The following is an 18,628-nucleotide window of genomic DNA, read 5'->3' as shown; positions in this document are numbered from 1 at the left end:
AACAGACACATGAACAGGCAGGAAATAAAGGGACAGAGATCGTGTGAAGGCAGATGGGAACAAAGTATAGATGGCATCATGGTCAGTACATGGTGGGCCAAAGGGCCTGTGTCCATGCTGTACTGTTCTACACTCTATCCAATTGGTCCCAGTCCCGTGCTCTCAACTCACTGCCATTCATATATTACCCCGATTTGAATGGATAAAAACCTCTTGTGAAAGTTCTCAGTGAATCTCCTTCCATTGCCCTCTTGGGTTGCATGTTATAGATCATAACAACTTGCAGTGTAAATAAATACATCATGCCATCTCCCAATATCTTGCCAATTGCCTTCATTCAGTTTTTCTCTGGTTACCAACCCTGCTACTGGAAACAGTTTCTTTTTATTTACTCTATCAAAATGCTTCATGACATTAAACACCTCAGTCGACTTTCTGTGCTCCAAAGAGAACAATCAAACTTCCTTCTGTATGTCTGCATCAGTGAGGCCTCTCACCTTGACATTACTCCAGTAAACCTCCCTCTGCATCTTTTCAAATGATTGACATCCTTCCTCAAATGTGGCATTCAGAACTGGACACAACATTTCAGGTGAGGCCCAACTAATGTTTTATAAAGGTATGACATAATCTCATAGTTGTTGTTCTCTGATTCTCTCTTAATACAACTAAGCATCAGCATTCCACACCTTGAAATATATCTCTGTTCCTTCAGTGTCACTTAATTAAGATCCTGGAACTCCTTCCCCAACATACTTTGGGCCTACCCACGCTGAACGGACTGCAGCATCTCAAGGGCAACTAGGGACAGGCAATAAACGCTGGCCCAGCAAACAATGCCCACATTCCATGACTAAATAAAATGATTCTTATTAATCTTCTCTACTTGTCCTGTCAATTTCAAAGAATTGACCATCTATTTTCCCATATCCCGAAGTTCTGGGATAATTAGGGAAAGATGGTTGGGCAGTGGTAATGTCACTGGACCAGTAATCCAGAGGTCAGGATAAATACCTAGGGCAGGAATTAAACTGCAGCAGCTAGTGGAATTTAAATTCAGCTAATCGAAGTCTGAAATGGAAAGCTAGTCTTAGTACTGGGGGCCATGAAATTGTTGTTAAAAATCCATTTTGTTCACTCATATCCATTAGGGAAAGAAGACATCGCTGACCAGACCAGCATTTATTTCCAATCCCTAATTGCCCAGAGGACTGTTAATAGCCCCAACAACATTGCTGTGAGTCTGGAGTCACATGTAGGGCAGATCAGGTAAGGATAGCAGTTTCTTTCTCTAAATGACATTAGTGAACTAGATGGGTTATTTCCAATTGATTCATGGCTATCAGTACACACTTTAAACCCAGATGTTTACTGAATTCAAATTCCACCTTCCGTTGTGATGAGATTCAAATCCAGGTCCCCAGAAGATTACCTGGTTCTCTGGGTTAACAGCCCAGTGATAATACCACTAGACCATCGCTTCCCCAAACTGCTGTCCTTACCTGACATGGTGTACATGTGACTCCTAACCCACAGCAATATGGTCGATTTTAACTTGAAATTGTTGAGCAAGTCTCTCAATTCGAGGGCAATTAGAGACAGCTGACAAATGCCAGCCCTGACAATGCACTCACATCTCATGAAAGAAAACAAAATCCCAAAAATAGAACTTCCACAACACCATAGCTAGTAAGTGTCTTGTGAAGATTCCCCCCTTTCAGATTCTAAGACTGTAACTTTCTGATTTGCAGAACAGCTGTGGATGGAGGCAAGTCCATTGGTGTAAAAAATGAGGTCTGCAGATGCTGGAGATCACAGCTGCAAATGTGTTGCTGGTCAAAGCACAGCAGGCCAGGCAGCATCTCAGGAATAGTCCATTGGTGGCCAACTTACTGGCCCTACCGTTAGGAAAGATTTCCGGTTCAAAATCCAGTTATAACTTGTTAAAGGCTGACTGTCAAGCCTCTTGGCCTATTGAAGGCTTCAACAGTGGAATCTTGCCACAACAGAAACTGCTGACCAGGCAGAGATTGGTTGCGTTTGGGTCCTAAAGAGCATCAATTGAAGTCTAGTCTCAGGGCATCCGATGGCAAGGAGGTAAGTCATATTCTTCTGCCTCTCGTGGGGTGGAACTATATGAGGAGAGGGGCAATTGGAGGGGTGGGGTCAAAAGCAAGGACAAGGTATTTGGCTTTCAAAAGCTATTTTTCCCTCAATTGCTCACAGATTTGGGCAAATGGAGACCACATAGCCATTAACTGACCACTTAAAGGCCTTAATTGCTAGGGATTCTCAGGGACTTACTTGTGGAGCAGTGGTAGTGAGACCCAGGCTCAAATCTCACCAGCTCCAGAAGTGTGTAATCTGCGTGAGACAGGTTGATTAGAAAAATAGGTTAAATAATAATTTTTAAAAAAGAATATACATTTTCATTTAGTATCTAACTGGTCAGGCAGTGAGAAGTAGGAGAGTACATTTGGATGGGTATATGAATAGGAAGGGTTTGGAGGGATATGGGCTGGGTGCTGGCAGGTGGGACTAGATTGGGTTGAGATATCTGCTCGGCATGGACGGGTTGGACCGAAGGTTCTGTTACCATGCTGTACATCTCTATGACTCTATTGCACCAGGACCAGCTTGGCCAATTAATTCCCCTTCTCACCACCTTTCTCACAGAGGAAAGTGCTGTCCTAAGTGCTAATTCAGTCAAGATGCCAAAGTAAAGAACCTAGGCTAACAATTCAGTCTGGCAATCTGTGCTTTCTGGGTTGTGGGAGGTTACGACTTTCAAAAGAGATGTTAAATCAAATCCTCTTTGTTTGCTGTGATATACGTTAAATATTTCTCTACACTAAAAGCAGAGAATTAGCCTAGTGGCTCAGCCTTCATTCATTATTGCCCAGTGATGGGTTTAACTGAGTACATTTATTTAACTGAGCAACATTTGGAATCAAATGATGTATCAAAATGGCTGCCATGTTCAGCTGTCTAGCAACAGTGACTGCACTTCAATATGAAACACAATGGGACATTTCCATTGGCTGTGATCAGACTGAATGAAAGTGAAGTTCATTTTGTTTTCCTTTGAACAATATTGCGATTGTGTCTTAAATGAATATCAATCGGGAAGTCTGATCAAAGATTATCGCAAAAAACCTTATACAATCTTTCTGCATATAATGCCTTAGACGTTTGGCACGCTTGCCTTCATTGCTCAGACCATTGAGTTTTGGAGTTGGGACGTTATGCTACAGTTATACAGGGCTTCGGAGATGCCAGTTTTGGAGTACAGTGTGCAGTTCTGATCATCCTGCCATGAAAAGGATATTATTAAATTGGAGAGGGCGCAGAAAAGATTTTCAAGGATGTTACTGGGACTGGATGTTTGAGTTATAAGGAGAGGCTGGAGTTCTTCGGCATATCCTACATAAGTATATATCCTTCAACAATATCATGCCAAGTAGATTATCTCGTCATTACCTCATTGTTGTTTGGGGGAGTTTGCTCTGAGCAAAATGGTTGTCATGTTTCCATCATTACAACAGTGACCACATTTTTAAAAAAAGTACATTCTTGGTAAAGCCCCTTAGCACATCAGGACACAGAAAAATGCACCATAGATACGCAGATTCTGTCATCCTCTAAAGGAGTTCAGCCCCTATACTCTTCAGGGTTAATAATGGACAGCAGCAAGCACAGGAATGCTGAGAGTGATGCATGTTCATGGAAATAAATAACCGTGGTTGAAGAAAACAAAATATATTGGTGGGGGGGGGGGGAGGGTTATAAAAATGTGAAACTCGTGTAGCCTGGAAAGTAAACACAGCTGGAACATCTTCACCTCGCCAAAACCAATAAATGTCCTCATAAAACCATTTCCGCTGGACTGCACAGCTATGTGGATGAAGAGCTGATTCAACTTGTTAGCAGGACGTATTTTACAGAGCACAATGTCCTTCAGTTCACTGCTCAGTTTCCTGCCATGCACCAGCAGCATCTACTTGGAGAACACATATTCACTGCCCGCCCATCATTTAATAACACTCCTCTCAGAACCTTTGCTCCTTTTACCAGACAACTTCCATTTTCTATTGATGATCATTATAAAAAAAAGAACAGAGTGCCAACAGTGGAACACACAGGCAGACCACCCACAGTCTCTCTTTTTGCAGATCATGTACAAACCACTCTGCTTCCTTGAGATCACCGGACTCTGGCTCTGCCTCAGCTCATTCACTGCTGAAACTGTCACCCATGCCTTGGTTGTTTTGATCATTTGCATCATCTCGTCACCACTCTCCCATCTTCCCGCCCCCTCCAAAAACCCGCAGCTCATCCAAAGCTCTGAGTTCTACTCTCCCAAGTTCCTTTAACCTCTTCCCTCCATGGTCTTGTTGCCCTTCTCCAGCAACACATATCTGATCATTTTTATCCTGTTTTCAAGTCCCTCATGACTATGCCTTTCACAACCTTTCCCTGTCTCAGTAATTGCATCCAGCCTTATGAATGAGATCCCTCATCTCCTCCTGACCTTTGGAACATCTTCAATTCCAACTCCTTCATCACTGGCAGCAATGCCCTCAGCTGCCTAGGCCCATAATTTCTGAAATTCCCTCCCAAACTCTCACTACGTCTTTAATAACATTCCTTGAAACCTGTTTGATCAGGTTTTTGATCATCTGTCCTAGATATCTCCTAATGTAGCTCAATGTCGAACTTAGTACACGAATACCTCTGTGAAGGATGTTTTACAATGTAAAGGGCGCTATATGAATGGAAACAGTTGTTGTCGCAGACTGTATTTATCCCATTTCATTAAGTGACATATAGAATCATAGAGTTCCTACAATGCAGAAAGAGGTCATTCAGTCTGTTGAGTCCACACCAACTCTCCAAAGAGCACCTCAATCAGACCCAGCCCCCCGATCCAATCGCTCCACACTTTTTCATCCCACCAGCCTCCGCATTCAAAGGATCATTCTCTGCCATTTCAGACAACTCCAGCAGAATGCCACCACTAAACACATCTTCCCCTCACCCCTCCCTTCTGCATTTCACAAGGACCATCCTCGTCCTTGATCACCTGACCTTCCCACACTGCCTTCCCATGTAATCACAGCAGGTGCAACACCTGCCCCTTCACTTCCTCCTTGCTCATCATCCAAGGGCCTAAGCAGTCTTTCCAGGTGAAGCAGCATTTCATCTGTACCACCTCCAATCTGGTGTTTTGTATTTACTGCACCCAACATGGCCTTCTCTATACTGGAGAAACCAAACACAGACTGTGTGACTGCTTTGCAGAACTTAGGTTTTGTGTACAGTTCTGGTCACCGCATTATAAGAAGGATGTGGAAGCTTTGGAAAGGGTGCAGAGGAGATTTACCAGGATGTTGCCTGGTCTGGAAAGAAGGTCATATAAGGAAAGGCTGAGGGACTTGAAGCTGTTTTTGTTAGAGAGAAGAAGAGTGAGAGGTGACTTAATTGAGACATATAAGGTAGTCAGATGGGGTGGACAGTGAGAGCTTTTTTCCTCTGATAGTGATGGCTAGCATGAGGGGACATAGCTTTAAATTGAGGTGTGATAGATATACGAAAGATGTCAGAGGTAGTTTCTTTAGAATTGGCCATGCTAAATTGCCCGTAGTGTTAGGTTAGGGGTATGGGTGGTGGCGGGTTGGTGTGGACTTGTTGGGCCGAAGGGCCTGTTTCCACACTGTAAGTAATCTAATCTAATCTTTACTCAGAGTATTAGGGACATGGAACGCCCTGCCTGCAACTGTAGTAGACTCACCAACTTTAAGGGCATTTAAATAGTCATTGGATAAACATATGGATAAAAATGAAATAGTGTAGGATAGATAGGCTTCAGATTGGTTCTACAGATTGGTGCCACATCAAGGGCCAAAGGGCCTGTACTGTGCTGTAATGTTCTATATTCTAACAACTCAGGTCTGTGCACAATCATGATTCTGACCTTCCTATAGCTGGTCATTTTAACACAAGCTCACATGCCCACACATCTGTCCTCGATATACTGCAATGTTCTAATGAATCACAAGCACAAAATGTGGAAACAACATCCCACCCTCAGACTAAGCACTTTACAACATTCCAGACTTAATATTGAGCTCAACATTTTCAGATTGTGAACTCATTCTTTTAGCTTTACTTGTTACACACTCTGTCACCATATCCTCTTTCTTCTACCCCATGTCAGTGGGACTGTCTGTTCTTTCTTCTACCCCACGTCAGTGGGACTGTCTGTTCTTTCCAGTTTGGCAATCAGCCACACCATTGTTCTGCCATTCTCATATTCGATCACTTAAATATACTCTATCAATGTCTTTCCTCCCCCAGAACCAACCCCCCTCCACCCCCACCCCCCACTATTGCATGAATGCTGTCCCCTCCACATATCTGGTCAACTCTGCTGAAGAATCATCGAGACTCAAAATGCTAGCTTGCTCTTTCTGACTGACCCCCTCTGAATTCCAGCACTTTTTGTCTGGAATAGATGGATTTTGATTTCCAGCATTGACACAATGGGATGAAGAAAAGCAAATTACTGCAGATGCTGGGATCTGAAACCAAAAGGGAAAATGCTGGAAAATCTCAGCAGGTCTGGCAGCTTCTGTAAGGAGAGAAAAGAGCTGACGTTTTGAGTCTAACTGACCCTTTGTCAGGGATGGAGAACGCCTTTCCTTGCAATATATAATTTATGATTCAATGATTCTATGATCACTGATTACTGAAGGAATTCTTGGGTTTCTCTAAAGGAAACCCCATTATTACCACCTGTAGAGCTTGACCATCTGTAAGCACTTCATATGGACAATCGATGCCACAACAGACTTTAGTTTACAACTTGCTTGGTTTACTAGGTTTTTATAAAGCATCTCAACTATCACCAGTTGATTTTCTTCACTCACCCCAATACTAAAGGGACTTTGTGCTGTTATGTTCATTGACACAATTATCATATTTTCACACATATTGTTAAATATTGGCAAACTCCATTCATTGTCAGTTAGGAATTTAGCCATTGCCTCTAGTCGCTATCCATTTCTCCACTAACTTGCTCACTTTTGCTCCTTTCTCTACATCTTACTGTAGACAGTCTAAATCTATTTGCCATGTCAAAGAACTGCAAATGCTTTCCTTCCTTATTCCATAAATCAAGTTGATTCCCACAACTTCGTTGAAGTCTTTTGATAATGGGAGATTTACTCGAGTCCTGGTGTTGTCATCTGATTTCTTTTACATGTATCACACTTATAGCCAATATCTTTTTTGGGTTTAATATATTAATCAAACCCTACTCCTCCAATATTTTGTCTGACTTTTAACTTGCAAAGCGTTGGATGTGCAAACTGTCAATGTAGCCTTGTTTTAAACATCATTTCCTTTAATCGCCTACCTTCTGATGTTAATAGTACCTGCCTAATATTTTGATTAGAGAAGTTAGGTCTTGTTAGAGGAATATTTATTGGTGCTTTTTGAGGCAGAAACAAGCAGTGTCGATAAAGGCAAGCCAGTGGATGTGCTGTATTTGGATTTCAGGAACTCATTTGGCAAGATGTCACCTTCAAGGCTACTATGCAAAATAAGAGCTCATGGTGTAGCAATAACATGGTAGGGGGCTGCCAAACAGAAAGCAGAAAATACTCACAAATGGGTTATTTTCATGTTCAAAAGGTATAACCACAGGGATCAGTACTGGGGACTCAACTTTTCACGAATTAGAACAATGACTTGGGTGAAGGAACTGGATGCATGATTGCAAAATATACTGATGCCGTAAAGGTGGGTAGAAAACAACTTGTGAAGAGGACATAAAGAGTCTACAAAGTGATAAAGGATAGGTTGAGTGAGTGGAGAAAAATTGGCAGATGGAATGTAAGGTGCAAAATCTGACCTTGTACAATTTGGCAGGACAAATAGAGAGCCAGCATAATATTTAAAGGGAGAGAAACTGTAGAGTTCTGGAGTACAACAGGATCTGGGTGTACTAGTACATGAATCACATGTAAGACACAAGGACAACAATGAATTAGGGCAGTAAATGGAATGTTGACATTTATTGCAAGGGAATTAAATATAAAAGTAGGGATGTTTTGTTGCATTTGGACACAATGTTGATAAGGCTATCTCTGGAGTCCTGTGCACAGTTTTAGGTTCCTTATTTAAGAAAGGCTGTAAACATTTTAAAGGCAGTTCAAAGAAGGCATCGTCATCTTATGACTGAGATATGCAGGTTATCTTACAAAGCAAGTTTGAACATCAGCAGGGTCTGTATCCACTGAAGTTCAGAAAGGTAAGTGAAAATATTGAAAATAATTTGAAGATATTGGAACTTATTAAAAATAAGATCCTGGGACGACTAGATCAGGCAAATATGAAAAGGACATTTCCCATTGTGGGAGAAGTTAGAACTAAAGGACATAGTTTAAGATCATGCATCTTCCACTTAAAACAGAAATCAGAGGATTTCTTTTGTCTCTCAGAAGTTTATGACTCTTTGGAACTCTCTTCCCCAGAGAAGTGTGGAGATGGGTCATTGAAGAATTTTAAGGCAGAGGTAGGTACAGTCTAGTGAATAAGGGAGTCAACATTTATAGAGAGCTAAACACGAAAGTTGAAGCCACAATCAGACCAACCATGAACTTATTGAATGGTGGAACAGGCTTGAGGGGCTGAATGGTCTACTCCTGCTCCTAATTCATATGTAAATATGTTCGCATATATGTAACAAATAATTTGATGATGATACAAAAGCAAATGCATTTAATGCTGAAAATCTGAAATAAGGACAGGAAATGTTGGAACTACTCAGCAAATCTGGAACCATTGATAACGAGGGAATGAAAGATATTATTTCTTATCAGTAACCTTCTGAAGAGCAAGGTTTTATACCTTTCTGAATGAACAATGGTACCTTGTTTGATGTTTCATCTGAAAGACACTAGTGTAGCATTTATATCTCAGCCTGTTTTATGTGATCAAGAGTCTGCACCCGAACCTACAAATGTTTGACTTCGAAACGAGAGTGAAGACATGAGAGATAAAGTCAAGAAACAGGTGGAGTGGGGCAAGAGGAAGAGAGAACGGAATGACAGAGAAAACGATTGAAAGAAAACAACAAGTGGGAAACTGAAAAGAGAAAAGGCACAACGATGTGTCGGAGAGAAGTTGCAATGAGTTTCAGAATGATGGATGAGAGTGAGTGAGAGAGAAAGGGGAGGAAATGTGAAAAACAGGAGAAAGAAAGGGAGAGGAAAATGAGCAGAGGGGGAGAGAGAGAGAGAGCAAGAGAGAGAGAGAGAGAGAGACAATGCTTTCTAAAAATACTGTTGTAAACCTTTGAGAATTCTTTTCTGTGTTCCAATGAGCTTACGTAACAAAACAAAACACCAGGAAATCATTAACAGCTGGAAGCAGCTGTGCTTAATGAGTGAAATGAATGTACTTTTTGTCACATTTTTTCAACATTGTTCTGCTGTTACACCTGCTGCTACCTCAGGAGCTGTCTGCAATTCCTGTGTTCTGTAAAAGGATGATCATGGTCAGTGCATCCCTGTCGATGGGGGTAGATCTGACCCAGATCCAACTGGAATCAAGGAATGGCAGGCAAACTCGTCATTGAACAATGGGCTGCCTTTAAGGTAGAGATACCTTAATAATACCCACACACAGGGAAGGTAGGGCAAACAAATCCAGAGTTCCTGCGACGACAAAGGAGATGGATTAAGAAGAAGAGAAAAGTGTGCTGATGACGACGTCAGGTGGATAATATAACTGAGAACCAAGGTGAAATATAGAAAATTCAGAGCAGGAGGCAGTGAAGAAATAAATAAGAGAAGGAAAGCTAAAGGTTGAGAAAAGACTAGCAGCAATCATAGAAATGAATCCAAAAGTTTGCCCTTGGCAGGTACATTTTAAAAGATGGTAAAAGGAGAAATGGGACGAATAAGGGACCAGAAAGGAGATTTACCACTGGAGGCAAGGAACGTGGCTGAGGAACTAAATGAATAAGATTGGAGCTTCCTTAACAAGGAATATGATGTTGTATAAGTCATAGAATTACAGAATCATGGATCGTTCCAGTACAGAATGGGAACACTTCGTCCCTAATAACTCTGCACCAATTTTGAATATTTTAATCAGATCTCTTTATCATTACCTCCTTTATAATTCCTTTGCCAGCATCAAAGTTAAACTGATTGTTGTGTTATTCTTACGTCTTTCTTCAATCCTCCAGCACAGCCCCTGAGTCTAAGGAAGAGGAAAAATACTACAGCAACTGCCTCTGCAAATTCCACTCTCACTTCCCTCAGTATCATTATCAAGTCCTAGTGACTTGAAGTACACTTAACTCCTGGTGAAAGAGGTGATCATTCGGACAGGAGAAGGGTTCAAATTGATGAGGAAAAGGGATTGGATTAAGGAAAGTCAGTGCAGATAATAGGCCAATGACTCACTAATATTGTGAACAAGGGGTTTTATTTAAACAAGTCACTCATTACAGAATCACAGAATCATCACAGTACAGAAGGAGGCCTTTCAGCCGATCATGTTTGCTCCCCACCCCCGAATAAACAATTCAACGAGTACCATTCACCCACCTTTCCCACGTAAACCTGCACAGTGTTTCTTTTCCAGATAATTTTCAAACTGACTTGTGAATGCCTGAATTGAACAGCTCTGCACTACATACTCAAGCAGTACATTCCAGACGTTAACCACATGCTGAGTGAAAAGGCATCTCATCGTGTCTCCACTGCTTCCTTTGCCAATTACTTTAAATCTCGATCCTCTCATTCACGATTGATCCATGGGAACAGTTTCTCCCTACCTACTCTGTCCAGAATCCTCATGATTTTGAACACCTTCACCAAGTATCCTCGCACCTTTCTTATCTCCAAGGAAAAAACAGTCCCAACTTCTGCGATCTTTCCATGTAACTAAAATTCCTTATCAGTGGAACTATTCTTGAGAATCATCCCTAAAATGCAACAAACAGAACTGTACACAGCATACCAGCTGGGGCCTGAACAGTATCTTGTACAAGTTCAGCATAACCCCCTTGGGTCTTGTATTCTACGCCTCAATACTAAAGCCCATGATACCATAGGCTTTGTATATCACTCTCATGACATGTCCTGCAACCTTCAGTGACTTTCGCACATATGGACCTAGGTCCCTGGGCTCCTGTACCCGTTAGACCGATACCCTTTTCTTTTTCTTGTCTCTCCATGCTCTTTCTACAAAAATAAGACAATTCACAATTCTCTGCACTGAATTTCACTTGCTAAATGTCTGCCCATTGCACCAACCGATCTACAACCTCATGAATTCCTAGGCAATTCTCCACTGTTCCCAATGCAAATTTTAATTTGAGAACAGAAAACTAATGGACAATTAAGAATTGGTGGGCAGACGGTAATTGAGACTTCCTATAGAGTTCAGTTGAGTTTGTGAAGGTTCCTGAGGCAAAGGCTAGACACTTTAAATGAAAACAACTGAACCCATTCGCCTGACCTCTCTTCATTAGATTCAATGGTCTCCACAGTGCTCTCCATCTTTGTTTCTTCAGTGGGTCTTCCTGCTGTCTCCTCACGCTCTTCTTTCCTGGCAGAGAGACTGGAAAGAGAAAGCATACAGCATTTCAGCAAAGGAAAAGAGAGGCTGATGTTTATTATGATAGCCCATTTTTGACCCCAAATCATTCTTCGTTTTCACTATTACACTGAATCAGTTGGAGGGTGAACTGAAGAGATATGTTCCTTCTAATGCAGCAAAAACTGCTTGTATCGATACAGCACCTTGATGCAGAAAAATAAATTATTTCAGGGTACTTTATAAAGATGTACAATGTAGTACGATCATGGGGATGTGGCCAACTGGTAATATCACTGAACAAGCAGTTCAGAACTTCAGACTCATATTCTGAGGCTCAAAAGCCACCATTGCAGATGATGAAATTAATTACTCAGAAGGTAGATGAAAGTTAACCACACTTGGGATTATTATAATAAATATAAAATAATGCAGAATACTGGAGAAACTCACTATGTCTGGGAGATTCTGTAGAGAGATTCAGAGCTAACGTTTATCAGGGTTATCAGTGCTGGCCTATCCCTTGTCTCATGAATGAATATAAAATAAAAATACATGGATACCAGGCTGAAGGTGGTAAAATTGCTTTGGTGATTATGAGCCAGAGTGTTGAGGTGGGTTTCAAAGAGAATTTTGAAAGTTGGCTCATCAACGTTTGAACATCTTCTCCTTCCAGACTCTGAGATTAATTTTCATAAAGATTCACCTGTAACTGTGGCAGAAGAAATATATTGATATGTGACAAGGAGACAAACACATGTAGAAGGAGGGAGTCAGTGAAAAAAGTCACAGTGGGACAGTGTGACTGTCAGATAACTGCAAGCAGACCGTCACCTAATAAAATCTCACCGGGCACAGCCGAGGCTTCTGCTGCTCCTCAATCCAGTCTGCTCTCCTGCAATTGAAAATTTGCTGAGACCCATCCACAAGGCTGTTCATTAAAAGGAAAGAAAATGCTTTGATCTTAGATAATTCCAACAGATAATTTTTAGGTCAACTTTAACTTGGCTCAGTATTTCATTTCCTTCTTTGCTTCGTTTCAAACACTGAATGGACAGTCCTAACAATAACAACAACATACACTTACGAGAGCAACCCTATGGCCTAAGGCTTCATGGGGGTGTTATAAAGCAACAGGGAGCCACGTCAGGAAATATCAGTGCAGGTGAAAAGGTGTCAGTCTTCAGGTGTGTCTTTTAAAAAAGAATTCTTACACAGGGATTTGGATATCAGTGGAAAGACCAACATTTGTTGCTCATCCCCTAATTTGTCCTTGAGCCGTTTGTTTCTCTGGACCATTCCTGAAGGTAATTAGGCCGGAGCAGATATGGAAAATGGATATCTTTCCCCAAAGAGTATCAGTATACAGGATGGGTTTCTGAAACAGTGGCCACATGGCCACCATTAGATCAGCTTTTTCAATTCCAGATGTCAAGGGCTGCCACTTATTTGAACTCATTCCTCAATATATTGGTCTGAGGCTTTGTTTGTTCATTCACAGATGTGGATGTCACCAGCCAGGCCAGTATTTACTGCCCAACCCTAATTCCTCAGAAGGCAGCTGAAAGTTAACCACACTTGGGATTATTACAATAAATATAAAATAATGCAGAATACTGGAGAAACTCACTATCTCTGGGACATTCTGTGGAGAGATTCAGAGCTAATGTTTTGAGTCCAGACCCTTCTTTGGAACTCCAGGTTACGAGTCCAGTAACATGAGCAGTACACCATCTTCCTACTTGAAGGAGGGACGTGAGATAGAGAGTTGAGGGGCATTCAAGAGCTTGTGTCCCAGGCAGTTGAAGGCCTAGCCATCAAAGTTGGAGCAATTCTAACTGAGGATGTACAAGAGGTCAGATTGGAGCAGTGCTGATATCTCTGAGGACTGTGTGACTGCAGGAAATTACAGAGCGAGGAAATGGGTGCGGCTATGAAAGGATTTGGAAACAAGGGTGAGAATGCAAAGGATTTGGAAACAAGGAAGAGAATGCTTCGAGAAAGTGAGGACTGCAGATGCTGGAGATCAGCGTCAAAGAGTGTGGTGCTGGAAAAGCACAGCCTGGTCAGGCAGTATCCGAGGAATGGGAGAGTTGACGTTTTGAGCGTAAACTCTTCGTCAGGAATGAAGGGGTGGTCCGATGCGGCTGCGAGGTAAATGGAAGGGGTTGAGGCTGGGGAAGGTAGCTGGGAATGCAGACAGGTAGATGAAGGCTGGGGTGATTGTGATAGGTCAGAGTGGGGGGTGAAGCGGATAGGTGAGAAGGAAGATGAACAGGTAGGACAATTCAAGAGGGTGGTGCCAAGTTGGAAGGTTGGATCTGGGATAAGGTGGGGGGAGGGAAATGAGGAAGCTGATGAAATCCACATTGATCTCATGTGCTGGAGGGTCTCAAGGAGGAAGATGAGGTGTTTGTCATCCAGGCATCAAGTAGCTAGACATTGGTGATGGAGGCGGCCCAGGACTTGCATGTCCTTGGTGAGTGGGAGGGGGGGTGAAAGTGTTCAGCCACAGGATGATGGGGTTGTTTGGTGCATGTGTCCCAGAGATGTTCTCTGAAACCTTCCGCAAGTTGGCGTCCTGTCTCCCCTGTCTCCTCTGGGTGACAGGGGTCTGCTGTGAGTTAGGACAAGAGCAGTATAGTTTTAGATGACCTACAGTAGAATATAGTAAATCACCAATACAGGCAAACACTTTTTTTTTAATCCCTGTGTTACCACTGCATAATTCTACACTGGTTGTGTACTGGAGAAAGTAGTGAATAACCCAAAGAGTGACAAATCATAAAATCCTTACAGAGTGGAAAGATCACATTCAGCCCGCTGGGTGAGCACACATTTTCCAAAGAGTATCCCATCCATAGCCCCACTCTAACCCCATAACCCCACATTTTCCATGGCTAACCCAGCTAGTATGCACATCCCTGGACAGTACATTAGCATGACCAATCCACCTAACCTGTACATCTTTAGATTGAAGGAGGAAATCTGAGCACTCAGAGAAAACATACACCGACACGGGGAGAATGTGCTCCACAAAATCCACACAGGCAGTCACCAGAGGCTGGAGTTGAACCTGGGTCCCTGGTGCTGTAAGTCAGCAGTGCTCAGCACCGAGACACCATGCCACCCCAACCAACCCTAAGGGCAGATATAGGACTTTGAGCTTGTTCCCTCCTCCTGCTCCCGCACATTCCTTCCCCTCCAAAATCGAGCGTGTGAGAGTTGGATTTGACCTACCAGGAACAACTGCAGCAGCAGCACCAGCAGAAGCAGCACGTGTTTGGCCGCTGGTTGGGCGATGCTTGTGGATCGGTGCCATCTCCTTCACTTCTCGTTTCTGCTCTCTTCCCCATATCTATTCCTTCAGATCCCATACACTTTAAAACAAAAGTAGAGAAATAAGGAAGGTTCTGTTTCAAGACTATGAACATAACTGGGTGACCAGAACTGGTCATAGTATTCCAGAAGAGACTTCACCAATGTCCTGGGTAAAAACAATGACTGCAGACGCTAGAAGCCAGATTCTGGATCAGTGGTGCTGGAAGAGCACAGCAGTTCAGGCAGCATCCAAAGTGCAGCGAAATCGACGTTTCGGGCAAAAGCCCTTCATCAGGAATAAAGGCAGAGAGCCTGAAGCGTGGAGAGATAAGCTAGAGGAGTGTGGGGGTGGGGAGAGAGTAGCATAGAGTACAAGAGGTGAGTGGGGGAGGGGATGAAGGTGATAGTAAAAAATGAGGTCTGCAGATGCTGGAGATCACAGCTGCAAATGTGTTGCTGGTCAAAGCACAGCAGGCCAGGCAGCATCTCAGGAATAGAGAATTCGACATTTCGAGCATAAGCCCTTCATCAGGAATAAGAGAGAGAGAGAGCCAAGCAGGCTAAGATAAAGGGTAGGGAGGAGGGACTAGGGGGAGGGGCGATGGAGGTGGGATAGGTGGAAGGAGGTCAAGGTGAGGGTGATAGGCCGGAGTGGGGTGGGGGCGGAGAGGTCAGGAAGAGGACTGCAGGTTAGGAGGGCGGTGCTGAGTTGAGGGAACCGACTGAGACAAGGTGGGGGGAGGGGAAATGAGGAAACTGGAGAAATCTGAAACCTGCCTGCCCCGGCCGACCCATTGTCTCAGCCTGCTCCTGCCCCACCGAACTTATCTCCCAATACCTCGACACGGTCCTGTCCCCTTTAGTCCAAGAACTCCCCACCTACGTTCGGGACACCACCCACGCCCTCCACCTCCTCCAGGATTTTCGCTTCCCCGGTCCCCAACGCCTTATTTTCACTATGGACATCCAGTCCCTGTACACCTCCATCCCCCATCACGAAGGACTCAAAGCCCTCCGCTTCTTCCTTTCCCGCCGCACCAACCAGTACCCTTCCACTGACACCCTCCTTCGACTGACTGAACTGGTCCTCACCCTGAATAACTTCTCTTTTCAATCCTCCCACTTCCTCCAAACTAAAGGAGTTGCCATGGGTACCCGCATGGGCCCCAGCTATGCCTGCCTCTTCGTAGGATACGTGGAACAGTCCATCTTCCGCAACTACACTGGCACCACCCCCCACCTTTTCCTCCGCTACATCGATGACTGTATCGGCGCTGCCTCGTGCTCCCACGAGGAGGTTGAACAGTTCATCAACTTTACTAACACCTTCCATCCCGACCTGAAATTCACCTGGACCATCTCAGACTCCTCCCTCCCCTTCCTAGACCTCTCCATTTCTATCTCGGGCGACCGACTCAACACAGACATCTATTATAAACCGACTGACTCCCACAGCTACCTGGACTACACCTCCTCCCACCCTGCCCCCTGCAAAAATGCCATCCCATATTCCCAATTCCTTCGTCTCCGCCGCATCTGCTCCCAGGAGGACCAATTCCAACACCGCACAGCCCAGATGGCCTCCTTCTTCAAGGACCGCAGACTCCCCCCAGACGTGATCGACGATGCCCTCCACCGCATCTCCTCCACTTCCCGCTCCTCCGCCCTTGAGCCCCGCTCCTCCAACCGCCACCAAGACAGAACTCCACTGGTTCTCACCTACCACCCCACCAACCTCCACATACAACGTATCATCCGCCGCCATTTCCGCCACCTCCAAACGGACCCCACCACCAAGGATATATTTCCCTCCCCTCCCCTATCAGCGTTCCGCAAGGACCACTCCCTTCTTGACTCCCTCATCAGATCCACACCCCCCACCAACCCAACCTCCACCCCCGGCACCTTCCCCTGCAACCGCAGGAAATGTAAAACTTGCACCCACACCTCCACACTCACTTCCCTCCAAGGCCCCAAGGGATCCTTCCATATCCGCCACAAGTTCACCTGTACCTCCACACACATCATCTATTGCATCCGCTGCACCCGATGTGGCCTCCTCTATATTGGTGAAACAGGCCGCTTACTTGCGGAACGCTTCAGAGAACACCTCCGGGCCGCCCGAACCAACCAACCCAATCACCCCGTGGCTCAACACTTTAACTCTCCCTCCCACTCCACCGAGGACATGCAGGTCCTTGGACTCCTCCACCGGCAGAACACAACAACACGACGGCTGGAGGAGGAGCGCCTCATCTTCCGCCTGGGAACCCTCCAACCACAAGGTATGAATTCAGATTTCTCCAGTTTCCTCATTTCCCCTCCCCCCACCTTGTCTCAGTCGGTTCCCTCAACTCAGCACCGCCCTCCTAACCTGCAGTCCTCTTCCTGACCTCTCCGCCCCCACCCCACTCCGGCCTATCACCCTCACCTTGACCTCCTTCCACCTATCCCACCTCCATCGCCCCTCCCCCTAGTCCCTCCTCCCTACCCTTTATCTTAGCCTGCTTGGCTCTCTCTCTCTCTTATTCCTGATGAAGGGCTTATGCTCGAAACGTCGAATTCTCTATTCCTGAGATGCTGCCTGGCCTGCTGTGCTTTGACCAGCAACACATTTGCAGCGATGAAGGTGATAGGTCAAGGAGGAGGGTGGAGTGGATAGGTGGAAAAGGAAACAGGCAGGTAGGACAAGTCATGGGGACAGTGCTGAGCTGGAAGTTGGAACTAGGGTGAGGTGGGGGAAGGGGAAATGAGGAAACTGTTGAAGTCCACATTGATGCCCTGGGGTTGAAGTGTTCCGAGGCGGAAGATGAGGCATTCTTCCTCTAGGCGTCTGGTGGTGAGGGAGCGGCGGTGAAGGAGGCCCAGGACCTCCATGTCCTTGGCAGAGTGGGAGGGGGAGTTGAAATGTTGGTGGTGTGGTTGATTGGCGTGGGTGTCCCGGAGATGTTCCCTAAAGCGCTCTACTAGGAGGCGTCCAGTCTCCCCAATATAGAGGAGACCGCATCGGGAGCAACGGACAAATTAAATGATATTAGTGGATGTGCAGGAAAACTTTGATGGATGTTGAAGGCTCCTTTCGGGCCTTGGATGGAAGTGAGGGAAGAGGAGTGGGTGCAGGTTTTGCAGTTCCTGCGGTGGCAGGGGAAGATGCCAGGATGGGAGGGTGGGTTGTAGGGGGGCGTGGACCTGACCAGGCACTCACGGAGGGAACGGTCTTTGCAGAAGGCGGAAAGGGGTGGGGAGGGAAATATATCCCTGGTGGTGGGGTCTTTTTGGAGGTGGTGGAAATGTCGGCGGATGATTTGGTTTATGCAAAGGTTTGTAGGGTGGAAGGTGAGCACCAGGGGCCTTCTGTCCTTGTTACAGTTGGAGGGGTGGGGTCTGAGAGGTATAGGATGTGGACGAGATGCGTTGGAAGGCAGCTTTAACCACGTGGGAGGGGAAATTGCGGTCTCTAAAGAAGGAGGCCATCTGATGTGTTCTGTGGTGGAACTGGTCCACCTAGGAGCAGATACGGCAGAGGCGGAGGAATTGGGAATACGGGATGGCATTTTTGCAAGAGGTAGGGTGGGAAGAGGTGTATTCCAGGTAGCCGTGGGAGTCTCATCTTCTACCTTGGAACACTTCAACCCCATGGCATTAATGTGGACTTCAACAGTTTCCTCATTTCCCCATCCCCCACTTCACC

The 18,628-nt window shown here is 44.9% G+C and overlaps 1 protein-coding gene across 1 annotated transcript in view; it reads right to left on the bottom strand.

The window, feature by feature from the left end:
• LOC132819324 (regulator of G-protein signaling 17-like) overlaps positions 1-18,628 on the bottom strand; it is a 101,523-nt gene that overhangs the window by 23,470 nt on the left and 59,425 nt on the right. Inside the window, exons 2-3 of the mRNA XM_060830779.1 lie at positions 14,857-14,996; positions 11,568-11,640 (exon numbers count right to left, since the gene is read on the bottom strand). Coding sequence (XP_060686762.1) covers positions 11,568-11,640; positions 14,857-14,993 — 210 coding nt within the window. The 5' untranslated portion in view covers positions 14,994-14,996. The remainder of the gene's footprint in view (positions 1-11,567; positions 11,641-14,856; positions 14,997-18,628) is intronic.

The sequence above is a fragment of the Hemiscyllium ocellatum genome, chromosome 10 (assembly GCF_020745735.1).
Source record: "Hemiscyllium ocellatum isolate sHemOce1 chromosome 10, sHemOce1.pat.X.cur, whole genome shotgun sequence".
Lineage (NCBI taxonomy): Eukaryota > Metazoa > Chordata > Chondrichthyes > Orectolobiformes > Hemiscylliidae > Hemiscyllium > Hemiscyllium ocellatum.
The sequence above is the reverse complement of the archived record's forward strand: the minus strand, read 5'-3'. Positions and strand labels throughout refer to the sequence as shown.